General features: G+C 38.2%; 1 protein-coding gene across 6 annotated transcripts in view; it reads right to left on the minus strand.

The window, feature by feature from the left end:
- The window catches only part of LOC144195960 (metabotropic glutamate receptor 7-like), a 99679-nt gene that overhangs the window by 22114 nt on the left and 64269 nt on the right, over positions 1 to 13296 (minus strand). For all 6 annotated transcript variants that reach the window (XM_077715893.1, XM_077715911.1, XM_077715883.1 and 3 more), the window contains 2 exons: positions 10495 to 10632; positions 6098 to 6298 (listed from right to left, as the gene is read on the minus strand). In XM_077715893.1, coding sequence (XP_077572019.1) covers positions 6098 to 6298; positions 10495 to 10632 — 339 coding nt within the window. The remainder of the gene's footprint in view (positions 1 to 6097; positions 6299 to 10494; positions 10633 to 13296) is intronic.

Consider the following 13296-nt stretch of genomic DNA (forward strand, 5'->3'; position numbering starts at 1 on the left):
TGTTTTTTTGTTTTGCTTAGCCTTTTTTTTTCTCACAGAGTACTGTACATGTTTGAACATGCCCTTACAGGATATTTTTGTTGCAAAAGTGAGCGAGGAACAGCGTTACGATTAAAATGATTGTGCTTTATTTGAAACATAAGGTCTAAATTGTTGACGAGGCAGTTTGCAAATTTTGGACTGAGGCGAAATAATTTAAAAAAAGGGCTACATGTGGACAGGTTCAGTCACCTTGGCACTGTGTTTAGTTGGCCATAAGCACAAATGGAGGTAGTATTTTTTAAGTAGGACAGTGGGAATCTGATGACACTTGGCTAGGGAATTAAGAATTTTAATAGCTGTGGCTATAAAAAGTGCAACTAAAAAACTATAAGGATATGGCCCAAAAGACTTTTTGGGAGCATATTGTCGTTTTTTTTTTTTAATCTACAACAGAGGTTATGACGCTGACAGGCCACAGAACCTTTTCCACTGTTTTAACCCAGAGGGGAATTTCATTCCTTCTTTATTTCTCGTTCCAAGGACATGTGTCATTGAACATTTTTACAAAAGTTCGAGCCAAAAAGCCGCTCGTAAACACAACACAAGACAAGAGTAGTGAGGACAATTCTGTTTCTGGCAAAAGAACAAGTCGGAAATATTCGTAAAAGACCAAGGACAAAAGAACAGACTTTTCTAAGAGGGTTGGCTATTAAGTCAAACATTTTGGCCAATTTTTTACTTACGAGGACTTTGCAAAAGCCACCCAAACTTGGCATTGACTAATTTACTTTGGGTATCACTTTAAAAACACACACACACACACACACACTTCCATTCAATTGCAATAGCTAATATTGCTGTTTTAGTGATCAAATGAAGTTGAGAAAATCCCGAAATGGGTCTGATAAAACAAAAAAAAGGGGGGGACTCGGTCGGTGTCAGTCATTTGCAAGTGTTTTCTGCTCCACCAAAATAAGACAGCGTGTAAAATGTGGGCATGATATGGACTATAGGGAGCAAATGTGTGACAGGAGTTACATTGGTTCTGAGCGTCCCGGCAGAACAGTTGAGCACGCACAAATGCACAAACACACACAGTCAGTCAGGAATGACACGAGAGATCAGCAACTTGGCGCGCTGGAGCTTTAGAGCAAATAATTAAGTGGCGTTTCTGTCAGTGCTGATAAAAAAAGGTATTATAAATTCCTCCCAATTTCCTATTGACTGATATTCAAAATGCAAAATGCTCTTTCTCGACTCCTAAGCAAGAGTGTCGTCTAAGATGAAAGTTTTATGCATTTGAATGTGGCTGTGAACTAAGACTTAACAAAAGTGCACAGCTGCTCAGCTGTGCTGAGGAGTGTGGGTGGACCGGGGATCCACTGCTGTTTTTCTCGCATCATTATTCTCGCCTCTTTCCTCCCTGCCTCTCATTCTTCAGCTCTGTGACTTGGGTGCATTGGGAATATAAAGAAAAGGGGGTTTGCACTCCTTTACTCTAAAATATACATCAGTGGTGGAATGTATGTATGAAAATGTACCAGGCAATGGGTTAAATGTGCTAAGGTGCAACGAACCACCTTATTACAGTTGTGGAAAATGTTGAGATTACAAAGAGAGTGAGAGAGAGCTAAAAGACAGACAGATAGGATGGTGTCTTCACTCCTGTGAAATAAGCTTCTATCTTAGTCACTATGAGTTAAATGATTTTGGCTTAGCACAAATCCATAAAATGTGCCCAGATGGCTAGTCAGATTGTCCAGCGGATTCTCAATCAAATTGACGTATCTTGATTTTGATAATGCTCACTGAATGAATCTCTAGCCCATCTCCCCTGCTTGAGCTATGCACCGTTGCCACAGCGACTGTGTTGGAGGCTTTGTAGTCTTTATCTTCTTGACAGAAGTTTGTCTTCTCACATTTGAAGAGAAATTAGCCTTGTTGAGACTAGTCTCTCTGTTACTTGAGTGATGATGAATGATGTTAATTTTTCAAACACTCTCTATGTACTCCACGATTAACTGGCAACCCATTCACAGTGTTTTAAATAAATGACAAGCCCATCATTGTTTCCTAAAATTGATTTTTAAAACGTTTTCTTCACTGTAAACAAAGTATGTTTCTTCCATCACTCTTAGTTTTATTGTAATCCAATAAAGTTGCGATTATTTTTGTCACCTTGTGTAACCATTTAAAAATACACGACAAGGACCTGCAGCAATAGAGTTTGTGTTTTTCAACTTATAAAACTGATAGAGCAAAGGCAACCAATTCATTTAACGTGGAAGTCTTTTTCCACCATTCACATAAACGTCTGCAAAACCTTTTTTTCATTCATTCATCTTTCGTGACGCTACTGTAACGCTTCATAAAAGAAAACAGCTGCGCTTTCATCATTTTAACAAAATTCTTTCTCAAAGTTCCTCAAGCCATGAGTGATGCAATAAACTCTTTATTTTCCTTTCGATTCGACCTGTTAGGTGTCGCCAGAGCGTGTCATCCTTTTCCATGTCAGCCTGTCCTTTGCATATTCTACACTAACATCAAATGCCCTCATGTTTTCCATCACCTTTTCTTTGGTCTCTTCAGCCTTGCCTGCTTTACCCTTTCCTAAGACCTATTTAGCAATATACTCACCGTCTCTCCATTGGATGTGTTCAAGCGTCAAAGTCTACTCTGATTTTGTCTATTTTGCCTCCAAAACATCTAATCTTGAATGTTTCTCTGGTGATCTTATTTGACATCATATCTAACCTGGTCACTCTTAAAAAGAAGCTGAAAATTTTCATTTAGCTAGCTCCAGATCGACTTCTTGTCTTCTTTTCAGCTGCACTGCCTGTAATCCGTACATCATGGCTGGCCTCAACACTGTCGCATGACAGTGACCTTCATTCTTGCAAAGACTTTTCTGTCACATAAAACACCTGACACCTTCCTCTAACCGTGGCAGCCTATTTCGATCCTTTTCTTCACCCTTTTACCACAGTTACTTTTGCTTTGGAATTTTTACCCAAAATATTTGAAAACATACCATTTGACTTGCAATCAGATAACAAAAATAACATGAATAGCAAACTGAACCTGTCTTACATTTGAAACCATTCAAAACATATCTCTACTTCATAAACAAAACACAAAACATGAAAGACAATATTTCTAAGGGGCATCAACAAATTATATTGTTTCTGTTTTGGTAGTTATTGTGCCTTTTTTGCCATCTGCACTTTGAAAGATAAAGTATCTTACGAGACATTGTTTTTCGAGAGAGGAAAAAAAATATTGACATGCTGTACTCACTAAGTAGGTAAAACATACTAGGAATGATTTTCAATTTAAATTCCTAACTGTTTAGGCTGAATGGTGGTGCAGTGCTTCACGTAACAGAATGCCCTGCAGCTGGAGTGATATCAACTCACGCTCAATGCACCCATTCGCAATGTCACCGTGATTGACGGGCAACCAGCCTAAGGTCAGTTAGGAGAGATTACAGCTCCTCGCATTACTATAAGCAGTATAGAAGTGGTGGGTTATAACGCTGTATTGGAAGAGCATTTATTATATTACAGAATTCTATCAATATAATCAGGATTAACATGAGCGGTTAAATACATACTCGTCTGAATTTAGTGCATGTTGTGAACATTATTCACCCTGCACACATACACATAAAATATATCATAGGGGAGAGTTATTTTAGTACGAGGCATAGTTGAGCTGCTGTGTGCACCTCTAAAAAGTAGGGCAGTTTGGGCAAAACATTTCACATATTTCTTTTTAAAGAGCTCAGCCTGATCTAAACCATTTTCTAAGGACACTGTGTTCTTCAGAAAAGCTTCTAATGATCATCTGCTGAGACACCAGCACCTCTGTAAAGACACAAGTCTTGCTTGTTTCAAATTCATCTTCCATTTTTCCATCTTCCACTCACTGTTGCCCCTGCAGTGCAGATGTCATTAATAACCACTGACATTAATTGTTAAGTACATGGTTTTCTGTACATGCTTAAATAATGCAGAGTACCAGAAGTGAAAAACCCCATAAAGCATCAAATAATCCTTAAATATTACACAGAGCTAGAGCTATTGAAATAGTTTTCTGAAACTAACTTTCCTAACACCTGCCAACATTCTGACGTAGTGGTTTCTTTTTGTTTTAATCTTTCGTGCGTTTAAAGAAATGCCCCATTTATTGGTTGCTGGGGTGATATTTCATAATATAATGGTCTTAAGATGTCTTATGTTTGTTTCTTTCTACTGAGTAATTTCAAAGCATTTTTATATTCATTTGTTCATGCCAACCTTCATTTGAGTGGTGTAATTGTTCATTTAAAATGGTTTACTCTTGGAGCAAATATGGTTAATTTATTGCCGTCAATGGTAGCCAACGAGTTAAACAATATTTTTTCTCATATTGGCACTCAGTATTGTCAAATATGCAAATATAAATACTTCTACTCGTTCTTGGTCTGATACAAATAATTGTGAGCATCATATTGTTCATGCTTTTAAAAAAAAAATCATAGCCTCCTATCTGGGTATACATTGAATTTTAGCAACAACTGAAAGAAGTGAAGGACAGAAAGAGAAAGTTAATAACTGGTGATTCTGATTGTTCAAAGGCCTATTCTGAACTACTAAAGCACTGTATTTTATAATGAGTATGGGTAACATTTTTTTTCACAAAATCCCCCCTATGAAAATTATAACATGTCTCTGCTTCTTCTTTCTTTAAAGATGTAAAAACTATTATAATGCAAATGAAGTCCGCTCCTTTTCAGTGAATTCAATTTTCAGTGTTTACGGATTGGAGAGTTCCGTCTCCACAACGAATGTGTAAAAGCTCTACACAGACCGCGACTGTAAGCTACACTCGCCACGATATGACGAAGAATTCTCTGAGGTAGATGCCTTAAAATTGAGTATAGTAATATCCCTTTATGGCAGATCAATTTAAACGACACAAAGATCGTTTGGTATGCTGACATCTCATGTTGCAACTTGTTAAGTGGAGAGGACCTCAACGTGATTAGCAATTAATGAGTCGTTACCAATTTTGAGCTGCTCAATGTCTTCCTGAGAAGTAATCAGGAACAAGTCAAGAAGAAAGTGGTGCGAAAGATATGTTCATGAATAATCATGAGTTGATCACCAAGTAGTAGGCTATAGAATTATTGGTTCAATAGGGTCTGACTGTTTACATTAACACTTTACCCTTAAGTACACTACAACATGAGATAGACTTTTGTGTGGATGTGTTAAGGACGTAATTCTTTGCGATTTACACATTGTAAAGGCTATTTACATCAAGGAATAATTGGGAGATTTTACTCCAATGAGTGCTGAGGTAGTGGGTCTTTGAGTAAAGCCCAAGCTCAGCAGAAAGATGCACAGTGTATGTCAATACTAAGAAAAACCTCTGCCTTCTAAACCCATGGTGAGAAACAAATACGCTTTGCACAGGCATTTATTACACAAAAAAAGTCTGAGTCCCCAGCCACTTAAGTAGACTACACATCTAGTATTTAAAGGTGGAGAAGGTCAGTGTAAATATGACATGAATGCCATGATGTCCACCAGTACCCAAAACCGCTAAAGCAAATGGTTTTCCATCATATCCAATTAAAATTAATTTAAAATCATTACTACACAATGAGGCTTTAAAGTTGATGTATAATGATGTTGAACCGTTAAAAGAAAGTCATGGTATGTTGGTAACGCCTCCAACCTTCCTTCTGCATTAATGAAGTGCACCTTTACAAGGGCATAAAAACTTTATTTCAATTAATCAAAAAGTGTAATGAAACCTTTCACCTTAATGCTATTATCAAGGCAGATGGGCGTTATTTTTGTTTCCTTAACATACAATAAATAATTTGTCTTTGTTACCCTGCGTCAATCAGACGCACAGTTACTGGTAAACAAAGAAGTAAAAGCAAACCAGCATGGAAGTCAACAGAAACAGCTTCGTGATCATCTATTTTCCATGGGAGTGTTTCATTTAGTATGCAGCACTGTAGCTTGGGGACACAGCACAGGGATCTTTGTATTTTTAATGGTCAAACAGTTGTGTCACATGTAATTATCGATGGTGTCTCCATCAATAACGTTTCACTCACCATTGAAGCTGGAATTCCGGATGTATTTCAGCAAAGTTTTTCCTTCAGCAGACTCCATTTGTGGACAGACGCCAGGGAAGTTAGGACACAAGTCCCTTTGCATGTTGTGCAGGGCATGAGCCATGGCATAAACTGCATCAATAACGAATTGCACCTTCCCCTCTTGCTCATATTTAGAGTCAATCCCGATGCGTTCTTGGCCTGTCGAGAGAGGGACGGAAATATAGTAAATGCAACAACACAAACCATTAGATGTTACTTCAGTTCTAATTCCTATTTCTTCCTCTAATTTACCATTTTCCGGGAGTTAAAGTCTCCTTTGGGGAGAATTATACCTAAGAAAGACAATGTAGCAGAGTAAATAAATAATCGAGAAGCATTATTTCGCTCCCAGATGCAGAGATTCAAAAAAAGAAAAGTATCGGGCCGCACTCTTTGACCAACCCAGCAAATTCCTTTAATGTGCTGAATTAAACAGTAATTTGCTGCTAACAATGGCCCTCATTGTTCACATCCACAAGGTGATAAAAATCATGGTGAACTTCAGAAACACACTTCTCTGGACTGGCTTCATGTTCTTTTTACACCCTCCTCACAGTGCAGTGCCCTTTCACTATGGGTTGCTGTAAAGGTTTTGCCTCCTGCCGCTCATACACAGCATGAATATGTAATGTACAACCTGCTGCTAGATTCTTCATGTGGCCAAATGTGCTGTTTTTAACTCTTAGCATTGCAAGATGGACATATCCCAATAGGAAAGACCTCAACCCAAAGGGCCATTAAAGTGCAAAAAAATGGATACTTGAAGTGATGGTATGGGATTTTTTTTATTCATGAAAGGAAAGACTTGCAGAAAATAAATATATAGGGCCAATAATGTTATAGAAGCTGGAAATAGCCTAAAAGTAGTGTTTTGTTTAAAATAGCATTCTCCAGAGTGTGTGTTGAATGGATCTATGCATCTTAAAAGATGGGCAAAACATGCCCGAAACAGTATTCTTGAAGAGGACACCACAGATGAGACAGTTGAAATCAGAGGAGTTGTTCAAATTGACAGTGAGCAACATCCATGTGATCATTTGAAGGCTTATGGAAGCTGACAGCTGTTGTCAAAAGTTCAGTGCACTAGTAGGCACCAAACATATGTGAATTCAACATTTTTGTTAAAAAAATTGGACTCTACATGCAAATGTGCTGGCACCCAAGGAAAAAAAACAATAAAGTGGAGCAAAACCTTGACTTGAACTAAAATGAATTTGAAACATGCGGCTTTTCTTACAAATGTTAAAATAGGAGCTAGCCTAATCTTACTGTCATTAGTGATAATGTATGTGTCCAAAATTTGACTAGTTCCAATCAACCCATAGTGTCCAAAGGGTCCTTGTGCTTCCTGGTTTTTGTTCTAGCCGATACGGCAACATACAATTTAACCCATCAGGTTTCCGCTGCAAAAATCAGTAGCTGATTGCTAACAATTAATTGCGACAGAGTGATGAAAAGGTCTCCCCTCCTTCAGTTGGAATTAAAACCTGCACCCACTGCGGCCCTTTGTGAAATAGTTTGGACACCCGTGTTCTCCACTATTCAAAAGCTCTAAAATGGAATTGCATATAAGGCACTCATTTCTTGTTTCTGGCATTGCAAACGTGTAAATGTAAAGATGTCAAATTTGTCATTGCGATTTGTCTCAGATTTGCTAAATCACTTTCCGTATTCAAATTAAATATGATACTACTCCAGTCGCTCGTAAAATTAACTGCACTGCAATTTGACCTGTCGGCACATACGATATGGATCTCTCTTCCATGCCTGTTTGCATGAATTAGGAAATGTGTAGGCCTACAATTTTTCTCCAAGTGCAAACCAAAAAATAGTGCCACAAGTTATGATACTTGCATGATATAGTCGATGATTTCTGTGTGGAAAAAAAAATAGGAAAAGCAAAAGGCCTCAATCGCATGAGTACACGATGTTGTTTGCAGATGCTAACAGGACACATTAAACATCAGGCTTGCTTAACGGGAAGAGGTCAAAAACAATCAATGTTGACATTTCAGTCCATTACTCAGAACTTAACATATTACAGCCAACAGGCATCAAAGAAACCGGCATAGGGTGACCTATATGCACAGTCTTTGAACGCACAAGCCTCTTGTTTTGGATTTGACATTAACAAATGAAACCCGACTGGAGATATGAAAAAAGAAACTGTCAAAACAGTTGCACTGCCGTCACAGTTATAAAAGGCATTCATAGCTGGATGGAGGGAAGAAGAAAAGTCGTTTACAATAATTTCACGGCAGGTTTGTGGTGTGCACAGCCCGGATGGGCATCTTTCATCTTTGTCACATGGTGAAATACTGCACAAAGAACATTGAAAAGAGAAACTAAATCCGTGAGCAAACACTCATTTGTGTCACACTAGCATAAGTGTCAACATGTGAGCAAGGCACATTAATACAGCGTCCCACAGTAACAGCATCCCCCCCACAAAGACAATGAATGCAGCACCATGCCTGTCAAACTGTCGGCACCCTGTGTTTAAGTAATATGAGCATGCATCACAACACTAATATTAGTGCTAGCACCAAGATGGTAATACGACAAATACCGGGGCATAATAAGTAGTCACAGCGCATGCCGTCGTTTTCATTGTAATTTCAGAGCCAAATAAAGTGGACTACGGCAGCAGAACTGAGCTGGAGAACATAATGTTAGCCACGGAAAAACTTCAAGACGGATGTTTAGGAAGTAGCTCCTCGGGCGTGAACCAAAATATTAATGAAACAGAGGACAGCGGCACCCAGGGAAATTCAACAGGAATATCTTCAATGAAACCCAAGGAACAAACAGCCTGCTGCCGGCTGGCCTGCATTCTGAATAGAGTACTGCTTCCAGCAGGCATATGTTGTCATTAAACCAGCTATGTTTATGTAGGCGTTCTATATCATTACTAACAAGCAACTTGAAATTCATTGATGCAAAATAAATGATGGTCGGCCTAATAATGAGGAAAACACCACCTCTGTCACTGACGCAGCAAAACCAACGTTATTGGTCTGAAATAATCAGGACACGTCTGAAGTTGTGGTAAAACAATGCGGGTTTAAATGTATTCCTTTCCCTGTCTTCTGAAGCCACTCTTTGTTCATAGTTTCTCATCATCAACTTTCCAGGAGAGTGACTTCAGAGGAAATTACTTTTCAACTACAAGACTTACAGCATTTCATGCTTCTCCTTCAGTGCGATATGGCACAGAAGTCAATACTTTGCAGAGTGTGACCAAAATGCTAGCTGAATGGGAGCGTCAGTTAAAAAGTCAGGAAAATAGGACTCATTAAAATGAAATACCTCAAACAAGAAGTGTAATGTGTATAAATTATTTTGTGGCATAGAAAATTATAGCCCGCAGATTTCACCAGGCAAACGACTACAACGCACAAGAAAGACACTTTCTCTCTCTGTCATATCTCTGCCTGCCTCCCTGTCCGTCTTTCTGTGTCCGCATGCCTTCTCTCTCCTGTAAGTGGTTGCAGTAATTGAATGTATATAATAAGACTGTCATAATCATAATTATGACAAATGCCATTATGAACCCTAACCCAAATTAAGAATTGATCACATGCTGCCTGCGTGCATAATAGTCAGGCGCAAGAAGACCATTGAGTGGCTAAATTAGTTATATTTATACTAAATAATAATTTTAAACACAAGTGTGGAAGAAATATGTTGTTTAAATCATTTAGGTACTCAATATCTACAATTAGGGGTTATACACATCCAATACATGTGGACTGGGAGGGATGCAGTATTTAATTAATGAACAGCCCCATGTTCAAACCACCCGTACAACAAAAATGATATACTTTTCACAGTACTAACGGTTGCCTACACATAGTCCCACAAGAGCCAAATTCAGATGAATGTGTATGCCAGAGGGCAGGAAGAGAAATGATGAATACCCCCCTTTCATATGTGACACATACGACCAGAAAAGACACACTGCGCAATAACTTCTTAAATAAAGAAACTCAACAATTCAAAACATTGATATTGACCTGACAGATATCAATTATTCAAGGAACCAAATGATGATGCTTTGGCTAAGTAGCCTGCCACTGGCACAGGGGAATGGAAAGAAAATGGCAATAAGAGTTCAAGGATATTAGTCACAGGAGCAGTTGCATGACCAACACACATGATGCATTGTTATTATTCCAATAATAACTCCGTGTCAACCCCCTGGGCAAAAACACCCACTGTTGGACTTTTCTGCTGGAACAACAGGGGCCAAATGGAATATCAATGGTTTATCCGCTGCTTTGAATGCAAAGCCATTCCAGACTAAACTAAAAAATACACATGATTTAAAATAATGGGGAAAAAAAGGCTGTTACCTGTGCATTTACGGCTTGTGTCTTCTTTCTTGGATGTACTGAGTAGCCTGCAATCAAAGTTTTCCTCCCAGAATTCCGCAAACCAAACGTTCCTACGATTGTTCTCCAGGGTGAGTGCGGTAAAGTATTCATCAAACCCTGGGAAAAGTGGAAAGAAGAGCAAACCTCAGTTCAAGCCCATTATAGCCCAATTCAAACCTACTGCAAAATAAGAGTAACAGTGTGTTGGTGACATTGTGGTTCTGCCCGGCAGGTGTTGGAGGCTAACCACTAAGTACCCACCACGTCAAACCTTGACTATGGCAGTCTATTTTTCCTTTCAAGCCCTATGAAACTCTTATCACTTTATTCTTCTTGGAAATGACGCTAATTAAAAAAATACAGGCTGCATATTAAATAGCACAGGAAGGATAAATGGTGCCACAGCTTATTGCCTCAGGCTGAAAAGTCCTGATGGTACTGAACTGGTTTCATCACTTTATAGACGAAGGCCGGTGGCGATGGATGCAAAGCCTGTACTGGGTATTAAAGTCAAGGAAACTTTAAAATGCCTTTGTGTGGAGCATTTGCATGACAAGAACCCTACTGCAACCAAGGGGAAGAAAAGTCTCCTTGTAGGATTTTAAAACTTTTTTTTCCACTAACATGACTCGCAATCCTACCCACATGTAATTCACAATTAATAGTTTTTTTTTTTTTATCCACTTATGTCAAAATACACTTCAGTTCATTTTACATATTAAGGACTAGGCTGGTTTACGTATTAGTGTGTCATAGTGTCTAAGTGGGTGAGACCTACTGATGTAATTCTAATGACTCATCTAATTTTATTTAGGTTTTTTTTTTGTAAAGCGGATTGACTGACATTGCTGAGTCAATTGATCTTAATCTTTTGGCAGTGGGCATTTGTCCTGGAGGTAAGGTTGACCCTGAATTGGTTGGCGACCAATTGAAGGGCCTAAAATGTAATGACAATGTATTTTTTCCATCTACCGTTCCAGGGAACTCCCCCCACCCCGTATTTATACCACACCTACACTAAAGACAGTAATGTTGTGAGGGGGTGATGAAAAATATATTATAATAGGTCATTTGAATAAAAGTAAGATCGAATAGACACAAATGTAATACAGCAATATGCAAATAATCTTTTTGAAAAGGTAATGTTTTGGGTTTTGAATAATAAACAAAAGTCAGTTTCCTAAGTACCAAGAAGAATTCCTCCAGGCTAAAACGTCAATAATTTAGGGATGCAGATGACAACACATGCCAAAAATACAAACTAAACTTTTCTTGTGTCTAGACATCAATTTTATATATACCCTCTTATCATTACCCAGTTCTAAAATGAGCTGGAAGTTGGCAGTAAACTGCATTTGTTCGATTTCTGCCCATTTTGTCTTAAATGTGTCACTTTGCATCAGTGTCATGGAATTACTTGGATCCATTTCATTGGTCAAATATAGACAAATGTCACTCGCAGTTACGTTAGACGGGTGTAAGAATTATGTGAAACAGGTTTCTTCGACAAACAGAAAAGGCTTATGTGAGTAAAAAAAATAAAAAAAAAACAATAAGCAGGTTGCAAACATGCTTTTTAAGTGTTTATTCTTGCCAGATATAGCAAAGTAAAACTTGTGCGTTAGGTTGGACAAAAATAGCTCCAAATTCAACTTAAGTAAAAAGAACAAAATAAATGTAGCCTGCTACTTGCTTTCCAATCTGACTGAAGGAAAAGAAAAATAGGAATTTGATTCATCTAAAAATCAAAGTTATAATTTTTACTAAAGACTGTTCACACTGCCCAGCATATTTGACAACATTAATGATGTGAACATAGCTGAAAAGTGAATAAGTACGGCTTCAAGCTAAATGTCAGTCAAATAAGTGACTCTGATGAGTTTGCGTATCAAATAAAACCCGCAGTGGAGGAAAAACTAGGCAACGGGACCTTGATCTTCCTTCTGCTAACTAAATATATATGCATCAAGGTCACTGTTGCTCTCTGAGGAGTGTGGAACGTTATTGGGAAAAATTGCCAACTGAGGCAGAAATAGATGAGACCAGTTTGGAAAATAGTGTGCCGAGGAGTTAAATCAGCATATGTATTGTATTTTATCACATAGTCCGTTGTGAAATGCATGAAACATCTTGCAATCAATTTGGGCCATGTACAGTAATCACATGCTAATATTTGAGGTTGTGATGCATGGAAGAGATGAAGATGATGATCAGGATATGAATGTGGAGTCCTAGCTGACATTATTTATGTCTCATGGGTAACAAGTACTTTCCATATAAAACGGACACTAACAGTAAACTTTACAGGATGTTACATCTCATTTCACTCTGATTCAAGAAAAAGGATATTTTTTAAAAAGAGACAATTCAAGAAATAGTCTGTAAAAAGTCCAGTAACAGTCGATAGACACATAATGGCTTGACCAAATGCTGACTGGGCATTTTAATATATAACTAGAATGACAATCTCAAGCACCAATGCAACACTGCAAAAATAAAACGCTGTAAAACAAAAAGAAACAGAAGAACTCAAAATCAAGGATTCACTTTGGAGCCAATGGTTCTATCTGTGCTTGTGTCACAATCATTTAGTTGTTGAATATGAGAAACACTTCAGTTTTTGTTGCATTTCATTGAAGAATTGTTACTCTGGCATTTGCTGGCACAAACCCTAAAATCACGCTGATCTTTTTTCTCCTTTTTTTCCCCCAGAGCTGTATACTGTATACAACATTAATTGCCTGCATGTCACTTTCCCATGGGTTAGCAGCTCTACATAAA

This window comes from Stigmatopora nigra, chromosome 1 (assembly GCF_051989575.1).
Source record: "Stigmatopora nigra isolate UIUO_SnigA chromosome 1, RoL_Snig_1.1, whole genome shotgun sequence".
Taxonomy (NCBI): domain Eukaryota; kingdom Metazoa; phylum Chordata; class Actinopteri; order Syngnathiformes; family Syngnathidae; genus Stigmatopora; species Stigmatopora nigra.